At 43.2% G+C, this 13,007-nt stretch overlaps 1 protein-coding gene across 3 annotated transcripts in view; it reads right to left on the minus strand.

The window, feature by feature from the left end:
• PANK1 (pantothenate kinase 1) overlaps positions 1–7,898 on the minus strand; it is a 38,276-nt gene extending 30,378 nt beyond the window's left edge. The window contains exon 1 of one of the 3 annotated variants that reach the window (XM_073353803.1): positions 7,370–7,898. In XM_073353803.1, coding sequence (XP_073209904.1) covers positions 7,370–7,577 — 208 coding nt within the window. In that variant the 5' untranslated portion in view covers positions 7,578–7,898. Of the gene's footprint in view, positions 1–6,637; positions 7,027–7,369 lie in introns of those variants that run through there. The other 2 variants (XM_073353801.1, XM_073353802.1) reach the window with 2 other exon arrangements.
• Between the last annotated feature and the right edge of the window lie 5,109 nt (positions 7,899–13,007).

Raw genomic sequence — 13,007 nt, forward strand, 5'->3', positions numbered from 1 at the left:
TGTTTCTTCAAATGCTTACAATAGCACCACATCTAGTGGTACCAACAGTAGGAGCACTAAGGCAGACAGACAGCTGGCATTTTATCTATTGTGCCTTCTGCACATGCAGGTTTACATAACTTAGTGGTTACAATGACTGCAGCCAATTCATAGTAACGTTCCCACTAATGCAACCACTAATGGGAAGTATGAAGAAAAATACAAGTGTAGACACAGCTTTTAACTTTAATATTTTGACACCTGTCTCTAAACTAAATATGAATGGATTAATTATTTAAATCAGCATTTTGTCTGATAACCTGTGTCACAGGCTCTCCAGAATTCAAACTCAGTGACAGTTATCAAAAATTGAAAAATTATTTACAGCGCAAATGCTGACAAATCTATTTGCTGATAATAAGTACTGCTATAATATTCTGGATAGGTGTGATTTATTATACAAGAAGTAAGGAAGTCATTGAATTCTCTGTAAGAGCATTATACTCTTTAAAACTATCAAAAATGAGATTATCCTTAGCTAAACAAAACTGCATGATGAGAATAGTTAAACTGCTCATTGACTCTGCTGAGCAGAGGGAAATCTATTCCTAAAGAATCTCATCACCAAATATTCATTCCCTGGGAAAAGAGTGAGAGGAGACAACTCTGCTACAGATCTGCATTGCAGTAGGTTACAAAGGACACATTAATAAAGCGAAATGCAGTCCTAGAAAGCATAGCATTGACATAGAAAGCCCTAGAATGAGTGTCACACACCTCAGAGAATAGAGTAAAAATATTAATATGACAGTGAACAGCAATCTGGTGCTGAGCTGGTGTGCACACTTAGATAATTTCATTCTCCCCACCGTGAATGTTAACATAGTTTTTAAATGTATAACGATAATGCTAGATACTGAGTCAGGAACTTATTTGATTGTTATCTGTATATAAAAATCCATCTAGTATTCTTTGACATTTCAAAGCAAAAGCATGTGACTAAGCAAACAGAAGGTATCTAAAAGATTACATAATTAAGTAATCTGATAGCCCAGCTGTTGGTGTGTATCTAGGGGAAAGGTTCACTCATGGGTAATATAGTACATCTTATCCAGTATCCATACATGCTTGAGCCCATATAAACACTACTGTGCAGAATTATGAAACGATAAAACCATGCAGCTAAATATAGAAATATTTTCTTGCATTTTATTTAGCAGTTGTCAAGAGTACAAAACAGAACCTCAAAATATAATGTGTTCCTTAGGAATAGAAACTCAAACTCACTCAGAGTATCTAGAACACAAAAGGTACTTTTCACATTTTTCAAATTATTTCCAGCTAGAATTATTGCACTTTACTAAAATCTGAATAAAACAATGTTAAATTTTCGATAAGCAAGTAGGAAGGTGTGGGGTTTTTTAAGTCTCGGTTTCAAACTATTCATTTCAGGAAACTGAACATATGACATTAATGAACATTCAACTTCATCACTAAGTTTAAAAATCAAAAACAAAATCCATAGGCCAGATTATACCTTATGAGGAAAAATCCACAGAAGGCCGCAATTTAAGAAGAAAACTCCATAAGACTTGAAGCCTTCAGTGTCTATCTCAGCATGCCCTCTCACGGGAGAGACCTGAAAGCTGACAAAAGAAGTGTGTGGCCCAGCCCTCCATCATCATGAATGTCCAAAGATTTGCAGGGAAACTCATGAACCTCAGTTGTAGGTCACACCCTCTCCACAGAATCTGACAAAGTAGTATGGTGATTCCTTTTACACTTGCACCCAGCTGGTGCCTGGTTAAAAAAACCCTCAAATATAGAAGGATGGCTCTGGAGTAGCATGTACTCAGAATTTTGGGCAAGGAACCACAAGGTTCCTACTGACTTTATAGAGTAGACATATAGCTAAAACCTGGCACTTGGGAGAATTTATCCCACATTGGTTCTGTCATATCTCTGGGAGCAACTGTAACATCTTAAATGGTCTCACAGCAACAAATAGGACACAAAAGGGATTGTCTTTAAAGAGTCATTATCCAGTGAATGTTACATAATATGGTTCCTAGTTGGCTTTTTGTGTTGAAGATGCTTAGGCTGACTGCCACTGCTTTAAATTGTGGGCTTGTACACACTACCACTTATGTCAGTAGAACTTATGTCTCTCAGGGGTGTAAATAAACCACCTCCTTGGCAACTTAAGTTACACCGACTTAAGCACCGGTACAGACAGCACCATGTTAGTGGGAGAGCTTCTCCCACCAACATAGCTACCACCTCTTGTGGAAGTGGTTTTATTATGCCGACAGGGGAGCGCTCTCCCATTGGCATAGAGCGCTTCTAGTGTAGACTAGCTGTGTGAGGTTTAACTACTACTTCCTCATCAATTGGAAAGAGAGAAAATAAAGGTGGATGACATCTTCCTTGTTTCTGCCAGACGCTTCCTGTAAAATACCTGCCTTGGGTCTTACGAAGAATCTAGATGCAATAATCATTCTTATTTTACTTATTATTTCTTGACCACCGCATAAATACTTAACTTTGATTCAGTAATTGTTTTAAATGTAAGTATTTGTTTTGCTTTGTGTCAAGTAAAGCATACCTGCTTATCTGTCACCAGGACCCCAACCTTACATCCTAATTCTGCTGGGTGTGGGTGGTGGGCAAAAAATGCTGCTTAGTTCAGAGTGTCCAGGGCTCATTGAAGAAGTACATCAAGTCCACCCTGTTACACAAGCTTAGAATAAACAAAATGACACTAACATGATAAGTGCTTATTGAGTGCCTACCACCTATCGGGGGGGGAGGGGGGAGGGGACGGGACGGGGGACACCCCCCCCCCCACACACAGATGTTTAGTATGATCGCCTATTCATATAAATGTGAGGACAGGTATGTTTATTTGGGTGTGTTACTCCAAACATACTGTAGACTGATTACCTAAAGTTGTGATTTTAAAAAATAAGCACAGTCAGACTGGGTCATTTCTTGAGCAAGGTACCTCCATGGAAAACACAGATGCTGCAAGAAGTGATGATGATTTAACAGGAGGCCCCGTCTTAAGATTTGTGATTGAGCAAGCTTCTGGAAGTGAGGAGGATCAAGCCAGGTCACAATTTCTCTAACTTTCCAGTCTTGTTGCATGTATGTGCGATTCTACTTCTGCAGAAGAAGATATGGCATCTTTTCAACTCACAGGATGCAGAGCCCCAAAGCACCACATGCTTTGCGTTTGTTTACAGCCACACTTATTTGCTAGACAGCACTCTTCCCTCTGAATATTGAAACAATTCTTCAGCATGCTGTTAGGGGACACTGTGCTGCCAGAGGTGTTTTCTTCCAATGAGATGTAGAAAAGAGATCCTGATCATTAGAAGATCCAAGAGCATTTTTGTCTAAAGGATGGAGCACTAAGGATGCCCTGAGTGACATCCAGGGAGTAATTCTGTCCTCCTTACTTTAAGTTCTCCCTGCAGTTTCAGTTGGAGACAAACTTATCTAGTATTGCTGACAAAGAACATTGTTGCAACTTTCCACCCTACAGATGCCTGCATGTCACGGTTGGTAAATAAGCCCTGTATTTTTCAGGCAGCAACACATTTGGGAGTAAAAGCGCTGTATAAATCTATGCTGTGTGCACATGTACCTTGTACATGAATGATTGCAACACTCTAACTACAAGTTGGTTCAAAAGCAATATATGCTACATAATGCTACAGCTTGAAACATTTAGAAATTACAGCTAGTGCATATTGCAGGTGCCCTTCTATTGAGTAATGCTGCTTGCCAGGAGCACACATTCTCTGTGACAGAGTAAATGCCAACTGATTTTCAGGTATTGTTTCTGATCAGTACCCTTAAAAGGTTTGCCTTGACTAGAAGTGGTTAAGTTTAGCACATGCTGGTTAACCTTGTTCTAATTTGACCTTTTTCCTAGTGTATGCAGGATAACACCTTGAAGCATGATTTAGCTATCCGAGGTGTACACTAGGCGACCTATGTGGCTACACTACTATTTGATGGGGGTTGACACAGAAAGTTAGCTATGAAGACTACCCCAGATCATCTAATACCATCTTGTCTTTCTGGGTGTCATAATTCCTTGCATTGCAAAGCACATCTGAAGAGGCTCATCAAGAGATAGCGTGGATGCTCTAAAACAGTTGCAAAAACTTTACATGGCTATTCCATGTAAATGAAGCCTTTCTGAAAAGAGCTGTGAGGCGGGGGCCAAGGCTAGTTAGGAATATGCACAAGTGATCCAAAAAAAGAAAATCCTACAATAGGTCACCAACGAATCATTCAGTGCAATCTAAAATAAAACTATTCTTTTGGGGTAGCTGGGAGAGGATCCCCAAACAATTATAGAATCAATTCAAGAGCTTCACTGAAGTAGACAGCATATCCTCACTAGCAAACAGTTTTAGTTTCAAGTGAGAATCTTCCCCTCCTAAACTCCTGTATTTCCAGTCTTTATTCCTGTCTGTCATGTTTTGACAGACACCATACCAACACATAATAAATGCCTCACTTATATGGATTTAGCATGCAATTTGACAACTTTTTCTTGTTGGTATACTAGGAAATGCTAATTTTCTTTCACAACATGCAAACAAGAATAGTGATCAACACTAAAAGGTTTAGTGCAGTTACCACGTGCATTTTCCAATGTGCCCTTTAACACACAAACATCTCCAAGCACCAATGTTAAACATCATACAAAACCAGAAAAACAGGATTGTTCATTGGTATGGTCTACTCGGATCCTGTAAATGCTAAACTATTTTCTATATCTTTGCTCTCTGGTGAACAATATAAAACATGTTAAAATATACTATTCTCCTGGAAGTATAAATCATAGCTATAAACATACTTATGTACAAGATAGCCGTAAAAACCCCATATTTACAGATTTATTAAAGAAACTCATCTACTCACTTGAGCCTGAACTGAGTATACTGGGTGTTTGTTTCCCCATCAACTGGTGTCTTCAGTAGGACATGACAAATCAATAATTGTATAATCTTTACTACTGGATTGTTTACCATACTTCTGGTCCCTTTCAGAAAAAGGTTAAAAGGAATTAAATTCCTTATTCCCTCTTATTTAAGAGATTATGTGAATCCACAGAAATCTTATCCTTTTGTTTTTTTCATAATACTCAATTATATTTTTAAACTTTGACACAATAGTGCAGACTGTGCTTAATAATATATAATCAAAACTATCAAGGAAGTATGCTAGTCTGTGGTTTTGTTTCATTGCAGATCAAATATGCATTCTAGGTTTAATTAATTTATTATTATTATTATAGTTTTTAAAGTAGATATCACAATCATTTACAAGAATTAGTCTGTCATCATTCAACTCTTCCTTCTACAAAATGCAGAGTATACTGGTACTGCAGAGGTTAAATGACTATTCAATGCAGACAATCTTTTTTTAGTATAAACAGTAAGTGGTGGCATTTAGATATTAAATTAAAATAAACCATTTACGTGAAAAAAGTTTGTTAATAAGTAGTCTATGACTAGGACTATAAACATGAAAGTTGCAGCTCAACATATAGGTTATTTTTAACAATAAAACAGCTCTGTTCCTACAGTTAATTTGAGAGGAAGAGGTTTCCTTGTTTTTAAATCTTTTCACTGTAAGCTATTACTATCACTTGGCGAGTCAAGGAGGTGAACGACCACCACCTAGGATATAAACAAGAAGTTTTTGTTGCACCTTATTAACTACCAGGTTTTTTAACCTACCAAAAAACCAGTAAACTCCAATCCACTAAGCCTGTATTAAAATGAAGAACAAGGTTATCTTTGAAAGTGTTGGTTTAGCTTTAGCTCCTAACAAGTCTTTTTACACATTTGGTGAGAAGGGAACTTCAATAACAAAAACACCAAAAAATTCCAATGAAGTCATATACTGTCAAAACAATACATCTCATGAAATCCAGAAAAAATCCAAAATATCAACATAGAAACTATTTTGTACTTAGTTTAAACTTTATTATGTTTTGGCACAGGGTATTTATGGTTCTATTTCTGATTATCTCCTCAGAATATGCTGAACTTTAAAAAACTCTGTACAAAGTAGAAAGTGAATGATGTCAATAAATCTCAGTTCCAATCACTACAGCAAGCATGCAGTACAGCTGTTTGTTCCCCAATGTCAATTCACAACTGGATTTACATATAAAGATTTGGAATTAAATAGCTTTCTTTCATAATTAAATTAGAGAGTACATTATCAGTAATCAAGAAACACATTAATACTACAAACATTTTGAATACATTTCGGCTCGCAGCTTTAAAAGAAATATGTTAAGTGGGTAGTCAATTTACCAGTCCTTAAAAAACCAAATAACCAAAAAAAAATAGGCAATAATCACAAAGAACACACTTTACATAAGATTTCAGATAGTATCAGCAGTATGAATAAAAATGCTTCCAATAAAGCAGACGAATCAAATGTTTAATTTCTGGATGAACTGTTCTTCATTTTACAGACAACATATACAAGTATAATATTATTCCTATGCAAAAGTGGTTTGCATTTCCATTTTTTTTCCAGTAATGAAATATGAAAAAACAGCAATAAAGCATTAACACGTCTACTAATGACCTTAATTCAGATGTCCGTCTCATTTACTTACAATGGTTCTTAGCAATTATGAACTTCATTGGAATGTCTAAGTCACAGAGGACCATGTCAACGACAGCTAAATTAATGACTGATTCAAGGTGTCTCCGACTGAAAATCCAAGGCTATATCTGCAAGTTTACATCCCAAAGTGTCGGAACTGTAAGCCTTTTTTAACAAGGTCACATTTATACCGGCTGTAAATTAGGAAATGTCTCATTTTAGCTTTCAGCACACAGCAATTTAGAAACCAATCCACAACCCCACCACCTTCCAGCTTCCTCATTGGTCAGTCGCTGACCCAGCCCACATGCTATCAGTAGGTGTGTCCCCGAAACGCAGTTTTATTGGCTGAAATAAGACGGTATTTAATGGACTGATTTTGGCGTGTTTGGGGGGGGGGGAGGAGGAGGCTGTCATTCACACTGCAGAGTTCCTCAGCACGCTCACCAAGCTGATGAAAGTGGCGGAAAATGGGCGCCCCCCCCCGCCCCCCTGCAGCTGGCCTTAGAAAATCCCTGACCTAAAACAGTGAAACGGATACAGAGGACTTGGACTCGTCTATAGGCAAAGTCCTCGTTCTCCGGGAGGAGGCCACACGGGATCCCCTTTTTTCCTAAAGGGCTGACAGGCGCTTGGGGACCTCCGTGTAACAAGCCCCTCTCCCCGCGCCGGCGGAGCAAGGAGCGGGCGAGGCAGCGCCGCAGGGCGCGGAGAGGACAAGCCCAGCGCGGGCATCACTTACGCGGCCTGTTCCGTCTGCCCGAGTCCAGCCGCCTCCGCAGCCGGCATTTCTTGGCCGGGGAGCCGTGGCCGGGCACCGGCGGCTCCTGGGGCGGCGGGTGGAAGCCGTTGTGCAGCAGCCCGTTGAGCAGCGAGCCGGAGGAGGCGGCGGCGGTGGCGGCGGCTGCAGCCGGCGGGGCGGCAGGCTGGGCTCGGGGCCGCTCCCCCATAGCGGCGGCGGCCTCGCTCCTTTGTCTCCGCGCAGCGGGCGGGCTGGGCCGGGCCGGGCTGGGCGGCGGAGCCGCAGCACACGCTGGTCCCGTCCCCGCCGCAACCTGCTCTGGACGCGGCGCCGCTGCCGGCGCCCCCGCCCCCGGCCTCCTGCCGGCAGCGCACGGCGCAGGCGCCCTCCTGCCCGCTGCGGGGACGGAGCGCCCCGGGCTCCGCGCCGCCGCTGCCGTGCGCGTTCCCGGCGCAGAGGCGGCCGCGGCCGGGGGCGCTCTGTGGGCGCGCAGCGCGTTCGGGCGGGGACGTGGCTGGGCGGGCTGGGCCGCCGGCCCTGCCTGTGGCTGCCGTCAGCAGCGTCTCCGCAGCCCCGGCACCTCGGGCTGTGCGGCGTGTCCGGGGTTGCCGGTCTGTACGCGGGGTGCCTCAGCGCGCCGCTGCCCCGGCATGGTGGCCCTGTGCCCGTGTGTGCGCTGTCCCTGTGCCGTTTGTCTGGCTTCGCTTATGGGCTCATGGTTTCCGGCTCTGTTCACCAATGCTCTGGCTGCCTGGTGTCTGTGTTGTGTGCAGTGCGGGGGCGCCAGGTTTGTATAATTTTTGGTGGTGCCCGGAACGGGTCCAAGTAGAGCTGACGGAGCAGTGCAACGGCCCCGGGACCTGCGCTTTGGGGGGGGGCCCGCGCTTCAGGGAGACGCAGGGTCCAAACAGAGCCATCCCATCCAGAGGACGGACGGGGCACCCACCCCGGGCCCTGCACTTCAGGGAGACGCGGGGTCCAAGCAGAGCCATGCCAGCCACAGGACAGACAGGGGCACCTGCCCCAGGCCCTGCACTTCAGGGAGACGCGGGGTCCAAACAGAGCCATCCTATCCAGAGGATGGACAGTGGCAACCGCCCCGGGCCCCGCGCTTCAGGGAGACGCGGGGTCCAAACAGAGCCATCCCATCCAGAGGTTGGACAGTGGCAACCGCCCCGGGCCCCGCACTTCAGGGAGACGCGGGGTCCAAGCAGAGCCATCCCATCCAGAGGATGGACAGTGGCAACCGCCCCGGGCCCCGCGCTTCAGGGAGACGCGGGGTCCAAACAGAGCCATCCCATCCAGAAGGTGGACAGTGGCAACCGCCCCGGGCCCCGCGCTTCAGGGAGGCGTGGGGTCCAAGCAGAGCCATCCTATCCAGAGGACGGACAGTGGCTACCGCCTCAGGCCCCGCGCTTCAGGGGGACATTAGGTCTAGGGTGGCCTGGAGGGTTAGTGGGGGGGCTGACGCCAGCAGTAGCAAGCAACCCAGCCCCAGTCCGCCCTGCTCCACACCCCAGCGTTGCTCAGGGGGTGGAGGCAAAAGCCAGAAAGGGCTGGGAGTTGGGAGAAGGGGTGGAATGGGGGCAGGCTGGGACCAGGTTGCTCGCTCCTGAGGGCACCAGGCCCCCCACTAACCCCCACAAGCTGCCCTGAACCCGGGGCCCCGTGATTCAGGGGAACGCAGTGTCCAAGCAGAGCCATCCCGTCCAGAGGACGGACCAGGGCAACCGCCCCGGGGCCCATGCTTCAGGGGGATGTGGGGTCCAGGGTGGCCTGGGGGTTAGCAGGGATCTTGGTGCCTGCAGCAGCGAGCAACCCAGCCCCAGCCTGCCCCCTCCCTGCCGCCATTCCACCCCCCACCCCCGCCTTTTTCCAGCTTCTGCCCCTTTCCTGAGTGACGCCAGCGGAGCGGGGCTGGCTGGGACTGGGTCACTTGCTGCTGCTGGCGCCAGGCCCTGCATTAACCCCTCCAGGCCACCCTGGACCCTGCGTCCCCCAAAGCGCGGTAAGTCCAAACATTGGTGGAGCCAGGCCCACGTTCCTAAATATTGATGAAGCACAGGCACCACAGGCCATATAACTTGCCACCTATCATGTAGCATATATATGTACACACCTATGTGAGTGGCTTGGGTATGGAGTGCTGTGAAGATGCCCCCACTGCCTCTGCATGTCTATAAATGCAGGATTTCTGTGCATGCTTTGTGCTTCATGGAGAGTTGTGTATATGCATGCATGATCTGTTTTGTTGTTTTTGTGTGTTACATCATTGTCAACAGTGACTACTCAGGCCTTCAGTACATGTGATCTCATGCCTTTCCGGTTTGTTGGCTTTCACTACAAGTCTTTGACAATCCTTTTGTGAGTCACATATTTTATCTGGCCTCTAAACAGTCCAAGTGCAAAACCCCATTTAATGAATGAAATGTTAATAAATGATAAAGTGCATTAACGTAATGAAATGCATATAAAATTAGGTAAACTGCATGGTACCTGCTATTGGGTATTTGAAAATCACCATAACAGAAACACTTTACAACAACCATGTTCTGGGTATTGGTTCATTCCTTCCTAAATGTGGTTTTCACCCTGCAGATATATTACTGATTTTCTCATAGGATGCTGGTGGGTCACTTGGTGCTGTCTCCCTATATCCAGCTGCTATTACAGGTTTCCAGGCTCTTGTAAAGCAGTGGGAAAGAAAGAAGAGAGGGACTAGTTGCCTCCAGTAGGGGTTCTTGCTCCAGCAGAGAACAGAAAACAAATTACACAGCTCCTTTCTTGCACTATCAGAAGCCAGAATGAATGGCCAGAGAATTCTGTTCAGGGGAATAGAGGACTAGGCTACAGCAAACACATGCAACAGGGCACAGTAGGGGAGAAAGAAACAATACAACTGAGAGTGTGAGATTCAGATAAAAAGGTGACAGTACTTTTGGGAGAAATGCACTGAGCACTTACCATTTTAAAGATGATTAAAGTGCCTACATACTTTTGTGATATTTTACCACATAAGCAATTGCTGTACTTGCAATCGGGATGCTGTGCAGTCATAAACAGGACTACTGTTAACAGGCTGGGAAGGGATGGGGTCTGTAAAACAATTCCTGGATTAAGATCTGGTCAGCTATGATAATTTGAGAATCCCTGCCTTACTATAATGTATCTAAACTAAAAGCCAGACCACTGCATCCTGAATTGTGATTTGGCAACCATCAGACCACGTGTGGTCCATGGAGAGTTGGCTCTTCAGTGTGCTGGCTTTTCTTCTTGATTCCATCTGCTACTGTATGTTATATAAAGCTAAGGTACATTAAATACTTTCCTAATATTATTTTCCCCATGTAAATTGCTGCACGTGCCACAGAAGTGCTACACAATTGCACATGAAGGGAGGTGGACTCTGTAGTTTTGAATATGAGAAATGGGTCTATGAAAAACTGTGTAAGATGTGGTCCTTGCTATTAAAGTATAGATTAATCTAGATAACAAAAATCACAACTGTAAACAAACAAAAAATACTATTCCAAAATGCAGAAAGTGTCCTGAGACAAAGAAAAGCGCGTGATGTCAAAGATGATCTAGCTGACTCATTAATATGATTAATAGATGTGATTTAAGTGCCTAATAGAGTGTGGAGGAATAGACTCACTTTTTCATGTGTGAAACAGTTTTGAGTTAAGCTTTATACTCAGGCTGTCAATTAATTGCAGTTAACTCAAGCAGTTAATGCAAAACAAATTAACTAGATTAAAGAAAATAGTAACAATTAATCAGTTTTAATCACACTGCTAAACAATAGAATACCAATTTACATTTATCATACATTTTTTGGATGTTTTTCCACATTTTCAAATATATTGATTTCAGTTACAACACAGAATACAAAGTGTACAGTGCTTGCTTTATATTATTATTTTTATTACACATTTGCACTTCAAAAAAGATAAAAGAAATAGTATTTTTCAATTCATCTCATACAAGCTCTATAGTGCAATCTCTTTATCATGAAAGTGCAACGTACAAATCTAGAATTTTGTTTTATGTAACTGCACTCAAAAACAAAACCATGTAAAACTTCAGAGCTTACAAGTTTATGCACTTATCCACTCAGTCCTACTATTTGTTCAGCCAATCGGTAAGACAAACTTGTTTGTTTACATTTATGGGAGATAGTGTTGCCTGCTTCTTATTTACATCATCTGAAAGTGAGAACAGGCATTCATGTGGCACTGTTGTAGCTCGCATTGCAAGGTTTTAATGTGCCAGATATGCTAAGCATTTGCATGCCCATTCATGTTTCGACCACCATTTCAAAGACTTACATATGTGGGTAGTCCCACTGAAGCTTATAGGACTAGTCAAGTGCATAAAGTTAAGCAGGTGTGCAAGTATTTGCAAGATTAGTGCCTAGTATAACAGACATGTCAATTCTTTGTCTGTCCTTCAAAGGCATATCTGAATCTCAGAAGTCAAAGTAGTCCCCCAAATCCACCCCTTCACTGTGCTTAATATTGGCTCCTCATTAGCATCTGCTGTTGAAATAAAATGTGGCAAATTTATTAATTAAATAAGCAGAGCTGGACAGGAAATGGTTTACTTGACTCATAATTTTTTTTTCTCTCTCATCAATAGATGTTGGTCCAATAAAAGATATTACCTCACTCACCTTATCTCGCTACACCTAGAACACCACTTTCATTATATTTATCCATAAATGTCATATGAGTTCTCTAATAAAAGCTTATGTCAGTGATCCTCACATTCACTGCAAGATGTATATTTAAGGATTTGTGTACATGTACTAGAAATATGTTCTAAAGTCTGTCACCAGCCAAAGAGAAAAACAGGTGTCTTCCAGACAGGAAGTATCTCTGTCAAAATGTAAATTAAACATTGTAAGCCATCTCAATGGGAGCCTTATTTACATACTGAGTCAGAACTTGGAGGAAAGTGTAGAACTGATCAATGAAATTGTTTTTAATTGTTCACTTTATTAATATAACTTCATAAGTAAAGTTTTATGAATGAAACTATTCATTCATAAAACTAGGTACCCCAATTGGCTAATTGAGTTTCACTTTCAATCCAATTGCTGCTTAAATCGCTGAAATTTACACGGTTTCAACAGGTTTCAGAGTAGCAGCCGTGTTTGTCTGTATTCACAAAAAGAAAATGAGTACTTGTGGCACCGTAGAGACTAACAAATTTATTTGAGCATAAGCTTTCGTGAGCTACAGCTCACTTCATCGGATGCATTCAGGGGAAAATACAGTGAGGAGATTTATATACACAGAACATGAAAAAATGGGTGTTATCATACACACTGTAAGGAGAGTGATCACTTAAGATGAGCTATTACCAGCAGGAGAGTGGGCAGGGGAGGGGAAAGAAAACCTTTTGTAGTGATAATCAAGGTGGGCCATTTCCAGCAGTTAACAAGAACGTCTGAGGAACAGTGGGGGGGGGGGGGGCGGGGAGGGGAATAAACATGGGGAAATAGTTTTACTTTGTGTAATGACTCATCCACTCCCAGTTTCTATTCAAGCCTAAGTTAATTGTATCCAATTTGCAAATTAATTCCAATTCAGCACTCTCTTGTTGGAGTCTGTTTTCGAAGTTTTTTTGTTGAAGG

Source organism: Lepidochelys kempii, chromosome 7 (genome assembly GCF_965140265.1).
Source record: "Lepidochelys kempii isolate rLepKem1 chromosome 7, rLepKem1.hap2, whole genome shotgun sequence".
NCBI classification, from domain to species: domain Eukaryota; kingdom Metazoa; phylum Chordata; order Testudines; family Cheloniidae; genus Lepidochelys; species Lepidochelys kempii.